A 17,716-nucleotide genomic window follows, 5' to 3' on the forward strand; every position below is an offset into this window, starting at 1 on the left:
ATGGCCAATTCATAAAATATTAACCAATTAGCTATTTGTAGCAAAAAAAAGGTTAATTTTTTGCTTTTTTTTGTGGGTGTTATTAGAATAGATTGAGTACATCTTAAGGAGCTTGAATCTCAGTTTTGGGGTGATTTGGCATAGTTTTGAGGTGGTTTGAATTAAAAATTCGAAATAGAAGATGAAACATGAAAAAAATGATGTGTATCACACTATGTATTATTTGTGTATCATATTTGTATCACATGTATATCCATTTACAGGTGTGTGTGTGTGTGTGTGTGTGATACATGAGTGATACATGTTTGATACATGTATCGCAGAAGAATTTTTTTAACTCAATTTTAATTATGAATTTTAATACCAAATCAGTCCAAATCACCTCCAATCTTCCTCAAAATTTGTATACTGACCCGTCTATATGTTTTCGATGAATTTCAACCATACCCATTGAAAAAGGTCTTTTTTTGTTTATATTTGTATTTCATCACCTTGTTTGCTATCTCATCCGTGAAATTTCTTTCCATCTTGCATCTAATATGGCTGATCACACTTAAAAATATGGAAGGAGATTTTTGCGTGTGAAAGAGAAAGAACCTTATTTATTTGGATTTTTAATTTTTATATGTGCTTGACTAGTTTTGGTAAGTCTATAATTAATGACTAGAGTTTGGTAATTTGGAACTTATTTGAAATATTTTTGCAAGATTCTCAATTCTTCAATTTATATCGAGTCAAGTAAAATTGAAACACATGGGGCATATTTAAGGGTGTTTTAATATACGGAAAAAGGGCTAAAGCTGCCCCTAACCTATTCGCTTAGGTTTAAAATACCATTCGTTCACCTATTTTGTAAAAATTTCCCCTAACGTCAACTCTTCGGTCCACTCATACCTTGAAACCTAACAAACCAATTCTGATTAAGAATTTTTTTATTACATATTATGTGTCAATTTTCTATTGGTTTAAATTAAAACCTCATCCTACATCCACTTATTAGCCCTCTCCATGACCCAAAATATCCATACCCGAGCCATGACCCGCTTTTAAAAATGCCTTAACTTCACCTCTTAACTTCTCATCTTCCATTCCTGCCCTCCCACTCTACATTTTCTCTAATTATCCTCCTTCATGGCCAAGTACAATAACTCAACATTGCCGACAAAGGACCATTGTCGGATTCAACTTCCAGATTTTAACCCTTCAACACCCACGGATCTCGCTCTCTCGCTCAGATTTTTCGGTCTTAACCTAATTTATAAATTAATATTTTTCTGTTAAATCAATTTTCTGAATGAAATCCGGAATTCCGTGGAATTAAATTAATGGTTCATTTTAAGATTTTATGGTTTAATAAATTATCTTTCTGCCAAAGTTATATCTGTTATGCCACCGTGTAACTTTCTAGAGTTAATTGAAACCATGTGAGTTAATTAGCTTCACAGTTCGTTGGCGATGATTTGGTTGGAAAACTATTGGTTGTGATTAAGTTGGGGAAGATGAACAGGGAAAGTAGGGTACCAAATAATAAATTAATAAAAAGAAAAATATAATTTTTTGACAAATGAAACCTAAATAATGATTGGATCATGAGTCGGGTATGGAATTGGATGTTTGGGGGGTTAAAAAGGGTTTAACGGGTTGGAACGACTAAGATGGATCATGGGTAAATTATTTACGAATCAGATACGGGTTAGAATGGGATTTTAATTTTGATCAATGAGCAATTACCACGTCATATATAATAAAATATTTTTTTATTCAGCAAAGGTCCGTCAGAAATAAGGGCATGAATGGGCCATATTTTTAATGGCGAGGGCTGTTTTTATAAGATAGGTGGACGAAAGTAAGTGAATATGTTAGGGGCAATTTTGGGTAAAAATGGTGTGTGGTAACCACTAAATAAGGTGGTGTTTATTTTTTATCCACCAATTCTAATGTTGAGCAAAAATAACCACTACTCTATTAAAATTAATATGAAAAGATATTTTTACCCTTTCTTCTATTTCTTTTATTCTCAAACCCTTCCTTTATACGCTTCTCTCATTTAAGTTCAGAGCCAAAATTTTATAGGCAAAATTTCGCTCCCTCAATATCGTTTCTGCATGCAACTCCCTTCTCTCGATTGAAGTTCAAAGCCAAAATTTCATAAGCAAAATTTTGCTCCCTCAATATCGTTCATGCCCAACCCACAACAATTCTCTGTGTATACTTTGTCCAACTTAATCTATTCTCCTTTGTCATCTTCTCTGCAGCGAACCATCGTACTGGTATGTTTTCGATTTTGCTTTTATGCATTTTTCTTTTTGTATATCTCTAATCGTGATCAATGTTGTGTTTGTCATCAAGTATGTATGAAATGTCCAAAATAATGATTATAACTTGATTCGCTGAGGAATAAGGTGCAGATTTTTGTGAGAAAGTTATTGAGAACCTTTTGGTATTGAAATGTGTTTGTGGTTCAATCAATATATTGATTATGTAAGGACAATTCAGAAAAATAGTCCTAAGAATTTGTAAGCTAACTGTGTTTAGAAATTTGAGTTAACTGTGCTTCTATTAAAGATGCATCTAATTAGGTCCTGAATTTTAGTTTTTTAGTTTAAATATTAAGGATATTTTAGAAAAATAGTCCTAGGAATTTGTAAGCTAATTTTAGTTAATTGTACTACTATTAAAAATGCATCTAATTAGGGCCTGGATTTTAGTTTTTTAGTTTAAATATTAAGGACATTTCAGAAAAATAGTCCTAAGAATTTGTAAGCTAATTTTAGTTTATTGTTCTTCTATTAAAGATGCATCTACTTAGGTCCTGGATTTTAGTTTTGTAGTTTAATTATTAAGGACATTTCAGAAAAATAGTCCTAAGAATTTGTAAGCTAATTTTAGTTTATTGTTCTTTTATTAAAGATGCATCTACTTAGGTCCTGGATTTTAGTTTTGTAGTTTAAATATTAAGGACATTTCAGAAAAATAGTCATAATGTTTATGTTCTATTTCCTTGTAGTTTAAATATTAAGGGCATTTCGAGTTTGATGATTGGCGTAATTCGATGAGCTATTGGAAAGGAGATTTTCAGTATAAGAAAACAATAAAAAGTTTCTAGTCGAACACGCAATGGAAGAAGTTGAGGGATGGTGTTTTCGGAAACTTTTTTCGATTACAAGGTGTGAAGTTCTGTGGTAGACTTATTCATTGTGTGTTGCTTTCAGAAATTGTAAGCAATGACTCGCATTCAATGACATTCAAGGTTTTTGATCATGAAGTGAAGTTTACACGTGAATCATTCCAGATAATTACTGGGTTGAAATGTTCATCTTCAGTGGACTTCAAAGTTTTACGTGAAAGAGAGAATAGGATTTCGAAAGTCTACTTCTCTGGAAAAGATAGAATCGAGTTAGGCGATTTGTGGCATTTTATTACTAGTCACCGATATGGTACAACTGCATCATTTGTAGGCAGCCATGACGATGTGGTGAAGTTGGCAACAATTTATTTTGTTGAATCTGTGTTGATGGGGAAGCGCAAGAATCGGAATGTGTATGAGCGGGTAATGAAAATCGTAGATGACGATAAACTCTGCTCTTCTTTCAATTGGGGCTCTCTTTGTTATGAAAAGTTACTAAAATCATTGAAGAGCTGCTTGAAGCCCAAAAACTTCAGACAATGAGAATGAGAATGAGAAAGAGAAAGAGAAAGATAAAGAGAAGGACAATTATATTATACTTGGCTTCCCTTTCGCCTTCTGTGTTTGGATTATGGAAGTATTCCCAATTTTTCAGGAAAAACAATTTGTGAACTTCAGAGAATGTGGGTTCCCTCGGATGCTATGTTATTTAGATATGAAATCTCCACATTATGACACCCTATGTAAAAAGTACTTCCATAATGAAAAAGTAAGTTAACAGGATTACTAGCTATTTTTTTGTTTATGTGTTTTAGTTCTGAATACTTACGTTTTTTTTTCCTTATATAATAGTTGTATCAGTTGCTAGATATGGTACCATTTCTTTCTTCTGAAGTAGATGCGGAGCCCGCTAGTGTGCATGTGCCATTGTCTCAAGATCAAAGTTCAATGCCTTCAATACAATTTGATGAAGTCTTGCTTAAGGAAATTGTTAACGTAGGTTTTCTGTCTTTGAATACCATTAGTTTTTTATTTGCTTATTTTTGCTTAAGAGACTTTTTTATTTTTATGGTTTTTTATTCAGAAATTATCGGAAAAGTTCAAAAAGGATATGGAGGTAGAATGTACTAGAATACATCAAAAAATAGCTTTATCGAAAAAAAGGATTCAAAATGACATCAAGGTAATATTCTTAATTTTTGTGCTTGTAACTCTAAGTTAAGGACACCATGTCCTTAATTTTTGAGCTTGTAACTCTCAGTTTAGGACTTCCTATCCTTAACTTTTGAATTTGTAACTCTAAGTTCAGGACTACATGTCCTTAACTTTTTAACTTGTAACTCTAAGTTCAGGACTACATGTCCTTATTTTTTGAACTTGGAACTCTAAGTTAAGGACTACATGTCCTTAATTTCTGTGCTTGTAACTCTAAGTTAAGGACCAAGTGTCATTAATTTGCGAGATTGTAACTTGAAGTTTAGGACTACTTGTCCTTAACTTTTTAACTTGTAACTCTAAGTTCAGGACTACATGTCCTTAACTTTTTAACTTGTAACTCTAAGTTCAGGACTATATGTCCTTATTTTTTTAACTTGGAACTTTAAGTTCAGGACTACCTGTCCTTAATTTCTGTACTTGTAACTCTAAGTTAAAGACCAAGTGTTCTTAATTTGTGAGCTTGTAACTTGAAGTTTAGGACTACTTGTCCTTAACTTTTTAACTTGTAACTCTAAGTTCAGGACTACATGTCCTTAACTTTTTAACTTGTAACTCTAAGTTCAGGACTACATGTCCTTAATCTCTGTGCTTGTAACTCTAAGTTAAGGACCAGATGTCCTTAATTTGTGAGCTTGTAACTTGAAGTTTAGGACTACCTATCCTTAACTTTTTAACTTGTAACTCTAAGTTCAGGATTACATGTCCTTAACTTTTTAACTTGTAGCTCTAAGTTCAGGACTACATGTCCTTAACTTTTTAACTTGTAACTCTAAGTTCAGGACTACCTGTCCTTAACTTTTTAACTTGTAACTCTAAGTTCAGGACTACATGTCCTTAACTTTTTAACTTGTAACTCTAAGTTTAGGACTACATGTCCTTAACTTTATAACTTGTAACTCTAAGTTCAGGACTACATGCTCTTATTTTTTTAACTTGGAACTCTAAGTTCAGGACTACCTGTCCTTAATTTATGTGCTTGTAACTTGAAGTTTAGGACTAATTGTCCTTAACTTTTTAACTTGTAACTCTAAGTACATGACTACATGTCCTTAATTTTTTAACTTGTAACTCTAAGTTCGGGACTACATGTCCTTATTTTTTGAACTTGGAACTCTAAGTTGAGGACTACCTGTCCTTAATTTCTGTGCTTGTAACTCTAATTTAAAGACCAAGTGTCCTTAATTTGTGAGCTTGTAACTTGAAGTTTAGGACTACCTGTCCTTAACTTTTTAACTTGTAACTCTAAGTTCAAGACTACATGTCCTTAAGTTCCGTTCTTGTAACTCTAAGTTAAGGAACATTTGTCCTTAATTTGTGAGCTTGTACCTCTATGTTAAGGACCAATGTCCGTAACTTATAAGCAGCTAACATTCTGATTCTTATTTTAAATACTATCTCACATGCTTTAAAGAAAAACCTAGGATCAAAGTTTGATACTTTATTGAAGCTTCTTGACAAACCTCATGAAAGGACTATAGAGAGAGAACATAGTGTTCCAATTAGCAAAGATGCAGTTGATGATCAATGTGATGATATAGATGTGCATGTAGAAGATCATTATGAAAGCGATTATAGAGATGCACATCTAGAAGATGAAACTGATATTGGCATCGAAATTGGGAAATGTTAGATACAGTTTTTGAATTTGTTATCATTGAAATTTATATTCAATAGCGTAATACATATAAACTTTTTTGTGATTATAAATGTGTGTAGAATCTTTTTATGGAATGCAAGTTCAAGATGGAATGGAATGTCAAGACCAGGAAAATCCAAAAGAGATAAGCGTAACAGAAATAATTTATAAATCTAGAGTGCAATCTCAGGATTTAGAAAATCCATTGGGAACAAGTATAAGTGAGATTGTATGCAAATGTGTTGAAGAAATATATGATCTATCTACACCTATCTTACTTAAAGAGAAATTTGGAAATTAAAATGATGCCAATCAAGGTTAGATGGAATTTTCATGATATGTTGAATGTTAGTTTTAGTAAACTATTAGTAACAAGTTTTAATTGTAAATGTTACAGAATCTTTTGAAGCTGCAAGAAAAGAAGATGGAGTGGACTATCAAGATGGTGAAATTTCAAAAGAGAGAAGTGGAGGACAATCTCAAGACATAGAAAATACCCAAGAAACAAGCATAAGTGAGATTGTTTGCAAATGTATAGAAGGAACATATGATATCTCTACACCTCTCTCTCTTACAGACAATATTGGAAGCCAAACAAATGCTAGTCAAGATAATGATATAACTGGCATGATCTTGACAGTTGCAAAAGGTTAGACAGAGTTTTTTTTCATCTTATACATGTTTGTTTTAATCAAAGATTAGTAACAAGTACTAATTATGTTAGCTCTTGTAAATATTTTGCAGAATCTTGTGAACTTGCAATCGAAGAACATGGAGAACGGTTGCAAGATAAAGAAAATGCAATCAATATGCCAGCTCCATTGTCTGTTAAAGAGATACAAGAAGGCAGCGTGGACAACACAGGTATTGATTGTGTCCTTAATATTGTATTCATAATTCAAATTGTCAGGACATTTCAAAAATTATGTCCTTAGTTTTTGTCTCTTCATTTGACAATTTGTCATAGAATTGACGACTTGCAGCAAACTAATGTATATGTAGTGTCGCTTGCATAGCAAAACAAAAATGAAGCCGTTAACCAATATACTAGGAAAAGGAAGAAAGATAGTATTGGTTTTGATGGTCCATCATTTGTTATTCTTACTCCTACTCCTCCGACTACACACGATGGAGTGGACTATCAAGATGATGAAATTTCAAAAGAGAGAAGTGGAGGACAATCTCAAGACATAGAAAATACCCAAGGAACAAGCATAAATGAGATTGTTTGCAAATGTATAGAAGGAATGTATAATATCTCTACACCTCTCTCTCTTACAGACAATATTGGAAGACAAAAAAATACTAGTCAAGATAATGATTTAATTGGCATGATCTTGACAGTTGCAAAGGGTTAGACGGAGTTTTTTTTAATCTTATACATGTTTATTTTAATCAAAGATTAGTAACAAGTACTAATTGTGTTAGCTCCTGTAAATAGTTTGCAGAATCTTGTGAACTTGCAATCGAAGAACATGGAGAACAGTTACAAGATAAAGAAAATGCAAGCAATATGTCAGCACCATTGTCTGTTAAAGAAATACAAGAAGGCAGCGTGGCCAACACATGTATTGATTGTGTCCTTAATATTGTATTCATAATTCAAATTGTCAAGACATTTCAAAAATTATGTCCTTAGTTTTTGTCTCTTCATTTGACAATTCATAGAATTGACGACTTGAAGCAAACTAATGTATATGTATTGTTGCTTGCAGATAAAAAAAAAAATGAAGCCGTTAACCGATATACTAGAAAAAGGAAGAGAGATAGTATTGATTTTGATGGTCCACCATTTGCTATTCTTACTCCTACTCCTCCGACTACACAAATGAGCATTGATGAGGGTTTGTCTATGGAGGTTGAAGGAAATGTTGAAGAAGAGCTTGGTCGAGGGAAAAGGAATAAGAAGTTTAGTTGGTAATTGAAATCTCCTTTTGAACAGAAAAGAAAAAGAGGAACATCGATGGCGCACAATGAAAATACTCCCAAGTATACAGGCTGGATAAAATCAAAATATACTCGTACATGTATTTTTCATTATGCCAAAGACGATGAAAACTTATTGAAGAAATTCATTGGGTGGCTAGGCAAGGAGAAAAGGAAAGGTCGCAAAAAAGTGTAAGTCCCTAAATGTATTCATTATTTCTTAATTGCTTACATTTGTGTCTTGAACTTGTAATTTTAAATTCAAGACTAAGTGTATTGAGCTTCCAACTCTAACTTCATGACTAAATGTCCTAAATTTTTGAGCTTGTAACTCTAAGTTAAGGATTAAGTGTCCTTAACTTTTGAGATTGTAAGTCTAAGTTCAGGACTAAGTGTCCTTAACTTTTTAACTTGTAACTGTAAGTTAAGGACTACCTGTCCTTAATTTTTGAATTTGCAACTCTAACTTCAGGACCAAGTGTGCTTAATTTTTGAACTTCCACTCTAAGTTCAGGACCAATTGTCCTTAACTTATGAGCTTGTTACTCTAAGTTCATGACTTTAATTTATGAGCTTGTAAGTCTAAGTTCAGGACCAAGTGTCCTTAACTTTTGAACTTGTAACTGTAAGTTAAGGACTACCTGTCCTTAATTTTTGAAATTGCAACTCTAACTTCAGGACCAAGTGTCCTTAATTTTTGAACTTCCACTCTAAGTTTAGGACTAATTGTCCTTAACTTATGAGTTTGTTACTCTAAGTTCAGGACTAATTATCCCTTAATTTATGAGCTAGTAAGTCTAAGTTCAGGACCAAGTGTCCTTAACTTTTGAACTTGTAACTGTAAGTTAAGGACATCCTGTCCTTAATTTTTGAATTTGTAACTCTAACTTGAGGACCAAGTGTCCTTAATTTTTGCACTTCCACTCTAAGTTCAGGATCAATTGTCCTTAACTTATGAGCTTGTTACTCTAAGTTCAGGACTTTAATTTATGAGCTTGTAAGTCTAAGTTCAGGACCAAGTATCCTTAACTTTTGAACTTGTAACTGTAAGTTAAGGACTACCTGTCTTTAAATTTTGAATTTCCAACTCTAACTTCAGGACTAAGTGTCCTAAACTTATGACCTTGTTACTATAAGTTCAGGACCAAGTGTCCTTAATTAGGAATTGAGGACTAACTTATAAACTTTCTAACTTTGATATTTTCAAGATTTCCAGGGGACAAACTGATATATATGCTGAGGATAATGGTATGAGAAAGAATCCATATAAATTATACCATCAAAAAATCAGTAGCAAAATATTCTTCCTTGAGCTTGCAGATAGTAGCTTTGTACTTGATGATAAGGTTTGATAATTCACAAGGCATTTGTTTTCTTTCTTCTTAATTTATTGTTTTTTAATTATTTATGATTGATGGATTTTTTTTCTTTTTTTGCCTTTTTATGAAGCATATTGACATTGCCCTGTATTAGTTGAGAAAGAAAGAATGCTACCACTCTTGCGCCCATCCTTTTCATTGCACAACTACAGATATACTTTTTGATAACTATATGCTAATTGTGTATAAGGATTTTAATGAAGATGCTTCAGATTTATTTTGGTGTGATGATAATCAGTTGGTTCTCACATCATATATGTGGGATGACAATAGTAGATGTGGAATTGCTTGGACAGAAGTTGACAAAATCTTTTTCCATGTCGGCTTCCTTCAGAAGATAAAGATGTTGTGACATATTTTCTTTTGGGGGTATTGGACTTGAATGAGAGAAAGATTGATGTGTACGATTCCATATATAGTGAGCCATATGAGCAAGAAATGAAACACATTGAAATGTATGCACGCATTATCCCCCACTTGCTAAAGTTCTCACAGTTTGAGAAAAATCACAAGTCTTTTGGAAATGCATTCAACAAATTTGATATTCAGTGGCAAAGATCACCACACCAAACTGGATCGTATGTGTTGTCATTTGCTATATAATTTATATGTACTTTAGATTTATTTTATTAAAGATATTGTTTAATAGACTCCATATTTTTCTTAGGACTGATTGTGGTGTATTCTTAATCAAGTATGTGGAGTTGTTGATCATGGGAAATGATGTAGAGAAATTCCAACATGAGGACATATCAAACTTCAGAAAAGAACTTGCAGCAAATCTTTGGGCACATGGAGAGTGAAAAAGAAATTCTGGTTATGATACACCACCATAAAATGTCGGCGACGACTATGATAGTGAAAATAAAACTTCTTGCCCAAAGGAGCTGTAGTGTAGTTGTAAAGAAAGTCAGCTGTAGTGGAATTGGTATAAAATTATTGTAAAGAATCCATATGAATTCTGAAATATCCTGTAAATTGTCACAAGGCACTTTATTTTTTTTGCATAGCATAATGTTTTGGTCACAGCTATGCTAAATTACAGTTTCAGCAGTAATATGAAGGCATCGTGTTATTAATTTCTTTCTTTCTGTTAACTATTGATTTGTCCATTTTTTCACAGTTTTAAAGGGCCAATATTTGATTAAATTGTCTTGAAGTTTTTAGAAATTCAAAGCAACACACATTGATTGTTGTAGAACTTCAGAATTTGTTAACTACATCCTTATTTGTTGAAGGATGAAAATAATATTCAAGACATATTTTTTTAAATGTGCTAAACTTCTGGAACATAGACAATAAACTGAGATTTCCAAAAGTTAAGGATATTTTAGAAATTTATGTCCTATATATTAGATTCATACTTCAAATATTCAGGACGTTTCAAAAAATTATGTCATGAAGTCTACTTGTACCAATCTCATTTTAAAAATAAGATGTAGCAAGCTCTGTTTAGCAAGCTGCAGATGTCAAGTTTTATAACTACTCATTTGTCCATTTTAAATTGCCAGTTTTTTATTAAATATGTAGAGATATAGCAAAAGATACATTGATTATTGTAGAACTTCAGGACATTATGTTCATAAACGTCCTGATTTGTTGAAGGATGAAAAAAATATTCAAGACATATTTTTCTGAAATGTCCTGAACTTCTGGAAATCTAGATAATAATCTGAGATTTTCAGAAGTTAAGGACATTTTAGAAATTTATGTCCTTAATATTAGATTCATACTTGAAATTTCCAGGACTTGTAAAAGATTATGTCCTTAAATTTTACTTGTACCAATCTGATTTTAAAAATAAAGATGTAGCAAGCTGCAGGCGTCAAATTATATAAAGAAAAGGACTTTCTTATTTACTTACGGCAAGAATAAAATCCCATAAATAATAAATGGTCCGACAAAGGTAAATTGAACTCCCAGAAAAAGAAAAAGAAACAAAGAGCACGTAAGCGCAAAGAAACTTTGAAAATTCAGGACATTTTTTATATAACCATCTGCTAATGTTTACTTGCTCAAATAAAAACAATCTAAATGAATCCAATTTATAGCAAAAACTTAAAAGAGTAGATAAACATAAGTGGATATATCTATTATTCTTTATGCTTCCTTGAAAATGGATGGACTGTCGGAGAATATATATACAAGATGTTCTATTATGACCAATTCTTCTGCAACGACCACATTTGAATGTTATTTTTGATGATTCGGTAGCTGGAATATGCCTTTTCTTCTGCCTTCTACCTGGCGGGACTTTGAAATCTGGAGGTTTAATAATTTGTGACTTAACACTCTCTGGTACAATCCAAGAATCCGTATGTCTTACAGGATGTATTTGTCTTTCATATGTTTTCAGTTAAGATTCCTTTAAGTACCAGTCCGAGAAAAAATTAGACTTCTTGATGTTTCTCTTCTTGATAGATGCAATTGCATGTATACATGGTAATTCATCAAATTAAAACTGAAAACAATCACATGTTCTTTTGTTTAAGTCCACCAAGAAAGTAATTCCTTCTTCCTCAACTCTAGAATGCCATGAATAAACAGGGAAGACCTTCAAAGTTGAAAAACTATAAGTTAGTATATTATGTTAAATTATCATTAAAATAATAAGCTAAAGTAAGAACATAATACTTACATTTAAAGTAAAAGCTAAATCTATCTTTTTCTTCAATTCCTCTTCTACCCAACAAGAAACGTCATAAAAAGTTCCTTCTGCTTCATTTTTTCTTTCATAAAACCAACGTTGTAGCTTCACTTGGATGAAATCCATCATTCTTAATATAGGCAACTCCCTTGCTTCTAATAGCACAGAATTCATTTACTCAACTATGTTTGTTGTGAGCATGTCATATCTTCGTCGTGGACTACAAGAACGTTCCCACCTTTTTGGTGGTTCTTCCATCAAGTAGTCAAAAGTCTTCTTATCAACTTTTGTTATATCTAACATGTATAGATCAAATTCTTTGCGCTTGTATAATCTTGCAGCACTTTGAAAAAGTTTTATGACCCCACTTTTCACTTTCCTTCGCTTTAGGTTCTACTCCAAATGATAGATACAAATCCCATGGTGGCTTTCAGGATATACCTTTTCAATGCCATGTGCAATAGATTGATGCTTGTCCGATAAAAAAATTAAATTGTCACGGCTCCCAATTGCATTGCGAAGCTCACCAAAGTACCACTCATAGGAATTGTTATTTTCAGATTCTGCAATTCCAAAGGCTAGTGGGAATATTTGGTTATTTGCATCCTTTGAAACTGAAATCATTAAAGCACCACGATATTTTGACTTCAGAAAAGTTGCATCAACATCAATCACTGGTCTATAATGATTCCAACCAGCTATTGATGATCCATATGTATAAAACATATAAAGAAACCTGAAAATAGAGTTTAACAGAAGGTTAAAAATACAGGACACCAAATCCTTAACATTTACACTGCACACATCAAAGTTAAGGACATCTTGTCCTTAATATTTTCACTGCACACATCAAAGTTAAGGACAACTTGTCCTTAACTTTTACAATGCACACATCAAAGTTAAGGACACCATGTCCTTAACATTTTCACTGCACATATCAAAGTTAAGGACACAATATCCATAACATTTTCAGTGCACACATCAAAGTTAAGGACAACTTGTCCTTAACTTTTAGAATGCACACATCAAAGTTAAGAACACCATGTCCTTAACTTTTACAATACACACATCAAAGTTAAGGACACTATGTCCTTATCATTTTCACTGCACACATCAAAGTTAAGGACATTATGTCCTTAATATTTTTACTGCATATATCAAAGTTAAGGACATCGTGTCCTTAATATTTTTACTGGACACATCAAAGTTAAGGACACCATCTCGTTAACTTTTTCACTGCACACATCAAAGTTAAGGACACCATGTCCTTAACATTTTCACTGCACACATCAAAGTTAAGGACACAATGTCTTTAACTTTTTTACTGCACACATCAAAGTTAAGGACACCATGTCTTTAATTTTTACAATGCACACATCAAAGTTAAGGACACCATGTCCTTAAGTTTTTCACTACACACATCCAAGTTAAGGACACCATGTCCTTAACATTTTCACTGCACGCATCAAAGTTAAGGACAACTTGTCCTTAACCTTTACAATGCACACATCAAAGTTAAGGACACCATGTCCTTAACTTTTACAATGCACACATCCAAGTTAAGGACAACTTGTCCTTAACTTTTACAATGCACACATCAAAGTTAAGGACACCATGTTCTTAACCTTTTCACTGCACACATTAAAGTTAAGGACACCATGTCCTTAACTTTTACAATGTACACATCAAAGTTAAGGACACCATGTCCTTAACTTTTATAATACACACATCAAAGTTAAGGACACCATGTCCTTAACTTTTTCATTGCACACATCCAAGTTAAGGACACCATGTCCTTAACATTTTCACTACACACATCAAAGTTAAGGATATCATGTCCTTAACATTTGCAGTGCACACATCAAAGTTAAAGGACACCATGTCCTTAACTTTTTCAGTGCACACATCCAAGTTAAGGACACCATGTCCTTAACATTTTCATTGCACATATCCAAGTTAAGGACAACATGTCCTAAAGTTTATAAAACAGACTAATAAACTCTTTTTGATTATTTACATGTTGTTGTCATCTATCTTTATGTTAGTGTATGTTCCCGGATTTTTACTTTTCATCATATACAAGTATGAAGACAATAATTCATAATTCTCTTCAGGACTTCCTCTTATTAAAGCTGAAGCACGTTGAATAGCACACCACGCCTTGTGATAACCAATGTCTAGTCCATGCAGTTTTTGCATTTCTGCCATGACAAAGGCTGGTGTAACTTCAAACCTTGGGTCTCGAAGATTGTCGATAATGTAACCACTAATCAACTTTGAAGTTGCATGCCTTTGATCATCTTTCATAGTGTTAACTAAGCAGTCATGATTTTTCTCAATCTTTACTATCTTGAATAGTGTTGAATCTTTAATTCTGAAAGCACGCACACACCACCCACACCTATCATCATTGCATTTCAACGAATATCTTGTTGAGCTTGATCTAACAACCTTGAATTCAAAATGTCCTTTAATTTCTATATTGGAAAAACAGTTAATTATACTCTTTTTTTTTGTCAAATATTGATCCCACTTTTATTTCATCCAACGAAGCATTTTCTTTTAATATCGTAGTTGGGGATTCTTTTTGTTTCGAATTTGAGCTTCGTCTAGTTAGTTGAGTAAAGGTTTTTTTAGCAACTTCTTCTATTGCCGGTGCACTCTCTAAGACTTGAATACCCCAAGATTGTTCGTTGTCAATCTCTATAATGCTTTGTCCTTCCACTTGAATAGAATCAAATATTTGAAGCACCTCTTCAGTTATTGGTTGAGCTTCAACCACATCTATTTCCATTATCCGTTGGCATTTGTCTTGATTGTCTTGTTGAGTTTCTGTATTGACATGTTCAAAGGTGCTTGTAGAACCAAAAACTCTTTCTGAAATATCAACAATGAAACGACAGCCCTTGAAGAGTGAATGACTTTTTAGTAACTCTATACATGTGTGAAGATCTAAATCTTTGGATACAAGCATTCCCTTGCTTGTTCCCAGATTGATATCAAACCATATCATTGCTTCAAAGTTGTCTCTATCCAATTCAATAACTTCAAAGACCTAGTTAATTAAATTTTCAAATCGAATTGCCTCAAGTACTAGAACAAGCTTTGTTTGATGATCAAGATACTTATAGTTTGCAGTCCATCTATCATTAAAATCAACTATAATACATATTGTATCCATCCTGCAAGTCAAGAAAATGGGAAATTCAGGACATATTTATACAACAATAGTGAAGTTAAGGACAAGATGTCCTAAACTTTATCAATACAGGTTGCAAAACACAGGACACTATGTCCTTAATATTTAGAACAACAGTCATGAAGTTAAGGATATCATGTCCTAAACTTTATCAATACAAGTTGCAAATACATGACACTATGTCCTTAATATTTACACAGTAGTCATGAAGTTAATGACATCAAGTCCTAAACTTTATTAGTACAAGTTGCAAAAACAAGACACTATGTCCTTAATTTTTACACAGTAGTCATGAAGTTAAGGGCATCGTGTCCTAAACATTATCAGTACAAGTTGCAAAAACAGGACACTATGTCCTTAACTTTGATGTGTGCAGTCAAAATATTAAGGACATGGTGTCCTTAACTTGGATGTGTGCATTGTAAAAGTTAAGGACAAGCTGTCCTTAACTTTGATGTGTGCAGTGAAATTTTTAAGGACAAGTTGTCCTTCACTTTGATGTGTACAGTGAAAATGTTAAGGACATGGTGTCCTTAACATTTAGAACAACAGTCATGAAGTTAAGGACACCGTGTTCTTAACTTTATTAATACAATTTGCAAATACAAGACACTATATCCTTAATATTTAGAACAACAGTCATGAAGTTAAGGACATCGTGTCCTTAACTTTATTAATACAAGTTGCAAAATAGATGACACCTTGTCCTTAATATTTTTTAGAACAACAGTCATGTTAAGGACACAAATCCTTAACATTATGTCCTCAATATTTACAGAACAATCACAGAGTTAAGGACGCGATGTCCTTAACGTTATCAATACATAAAAGAAAAAAATCAAATTCCTAGCATCTTATTCTTCATTAACGAAATAAAAATTCACACAAACACACAAACGCATATAGAGGTATCTGAAACTTTAGAACTTACTGTAATTTTATGGTGAATTTTGGACGAGAAAGTTGAATTATGAACTTAGACTGGAAGTTTGAAATCGGAAGAGAAGTTTGTGCAATTTTGGACGATCACAATAATTCTCTGCACGTAAGTTTGCACGTAAGTTTAAGCTGCTGCTGATCATAAATAAGGAGCGTATGTATCAACAAAATCCTATATAGCATAAGGCTATTTTAGTTCGAGCAGGTAAAAGCTTAAGACAGTAGTTAAAGACTAAATATATTTAAAAACAATGATTTAAAAGTAAATACATGTGTTATTAGTGGCTATCTATACACATAACTTTTCGTTTTAGTATATTTTCCTTTTAAGTAAAAGCTCTCCCGCAGTCTCTCCTGTTCACGGGTTACCTTCCCTCCCTAATTTCTCTGTTACTTTTTGTATCAATTGAGCCTTAATGGCTTCTCTCAGAATTCAATTTTCTCAATTGGGTTTTCTACAAAAACTACACTTTTCAAGAACCCAACTCAATCTTTCAATGAGGAAGCAGAAAACTTCGTGTAGTTTGAGAAATGGACCGAGAAAACCTATGTGGAGGTCAAGGGTGTTGTCCACAGAGGCAATACAAGCTGTCCAGTCTCTGAAATTAGCCAAATCACCTGAAAAAATGGAGGAGGTTTTGAAAATCAAGCTTAGTAGGCTATTGAAGGCTGACGTGTTGGACACCTTAACTGAGCTGCAAAGGCAAAATGAGGTTCACTTGGCTCTGCAGGTATTTTCAACATAACTTCTTTCATCTCTTTCTGATATAGGAGCCCTAGCTGATATGAAGCTACTTTTTTCTCTTCGTTGAAAGTAGAGTGACTCTTTTTTGCTCCCTGTTGTCTTACAAGTATGTTCTTAGGTTTGAGACATATTAGAGGGACGTATTTAGCCAAAAACTCAATTGCATTCGCTGAATTACAAGTTTTGGTTAATGATTACAGTTTTTGACTGTTAGAAAGCAAAAAGGAAAGGTGGAGTAAATAGTTTTGATGTAGACAAAAAGTTTTTGATATAGCTAGTTAAGCTATGCCTTGATGCAAATGGATGCTTTTTCTCTTTTCTTTTTGAGCAAGTCCTATACTCTATACTCTATACCTTCGAAGATCATTTGAGATCTATAGGAGACCGGTGGCACTGAGGATCATGATCATTATTTAAAAAGGTATAGAGTATAGGTTAAGAATCAAACTGTATTAGTAGGAAGCATGAGGAATATTTGAAAGCAGTTAAGATAGTAATTATGTCCATAGACAAAATTGAACATGTAAAAAGATTTTCAAGGAAGCTTATTAGTTGTATTAGCTTTGCTTTGGCTTCAATCTTTTTGAATTGGGTCTTTTAAGGTGATTAGTGTGACCTTGTTTTACGAATTTGGATTCTTTTTGGAAAAGGATTAGTGCTTGTGCTGCGGTATGCTATGCACATTCTGCAATGAGCCTGAAATTGCATGTCTGCTCTTGCTCTTCTTCAGCTTGTAATGTTTTAGAGAAGTTTGGTAGCTTCCAATGTGTATCTTATTTTAATCTATGGGGTTCAAACTTTGGAAGACCAAAATAAATTCCATAGAAACATGTCCAAAGCCGATCTTTTTCTGAAACTTTCTTTAACCACCCATTGATTCTGTTGTTAGGGATGAATACT

The 17,716-nt window shown here is 33.0% G+C and overlaps 1 protein-coding gene and 1 long non-coding RNA gene across 2 annotated transcripts; one reads left to right on the forward strand and one right to left on the reverse strand.

The window, feature by feature from the left end:
• The first annotated feature begins 9,365 nt into the window (after positions 1 to 9,365).
• LOC117277119 (uncharacterized) lies at positions 9,366 to 10,365 on the forward strand. The gene is made up of 2 exons (XR_004507402.2): positions 9,366 to 9,864; positions 9,954 to 10,365. It is a non-coding gene; the product is annotated as an uncharacterized lncRNA (long non-coding RNA).
• Positions 10,366 to 12,107: 1,742 nt separating this feature from the next.
• On the reverse strand, positions 12,108 to 14,946 carry LOC104121184 (uncharacterized). Its single transcript, XM_070185067.1, has 4 exons — positions 14,467 to 14,946; positions 13,951 to 14,384; positions 12,375 to 12,669; positions 12,108 to 12,326 (listed from the first exon to the last, which is right to left on the reverse strand). Exons 1-4 carry the CDS (start codon positions 14,944 to 14,946, stop codon positions 12,108 to 12,110), a joined length of 1,428 nt encoding a protein of 475 aa, XP_070041168.1.
• Positions 14,947 to 17,716: the final 2,770 nt, after the last annotated feature.

Source organism: Nicotiana tomentosiformis, chromosome 9 (assembly GCF_000390325.3).
Source record: "Nicotiana tomentosiformis chromosome 9, ASM39032v3, whole genome shotgun sequence".
Classification (NCBI taxonomy): Eukaryota; Viridiplantae; Streptophyta; class Magnoliopsida; order Solanales; family Solanaceae; genus Nicotiana; species Nicotiana tomentosiformis.

What these genes read in the sequence shown, in the direction of transcription:
- LOC104121184 (XM_070185067.1), bottom strand. Translation starts at nt 14,946, where the DNA reads ATGATATGGTTTGATATCAATCTGGGAACAAGCAAGGGAATGCTTGTA. An exon ending in CTTCGTTGGATGAAATAAAA is followed by an intron (nt 14,385 to 14,466) that starts GTGGGATCAATA and finishes TTTGAATTCAAG; the next exon opens with GTTGTTAGATCAAGCTCAAC. An exon ending in TTGCACATGGCATTGAAAAG is followed by an intron (nt 12,327 to 12,374) that starts GTATATCCTGAA and finishes CATTTGGAGTAG; the next exon opens with AACCTAAAGCGAAGGAAAGT.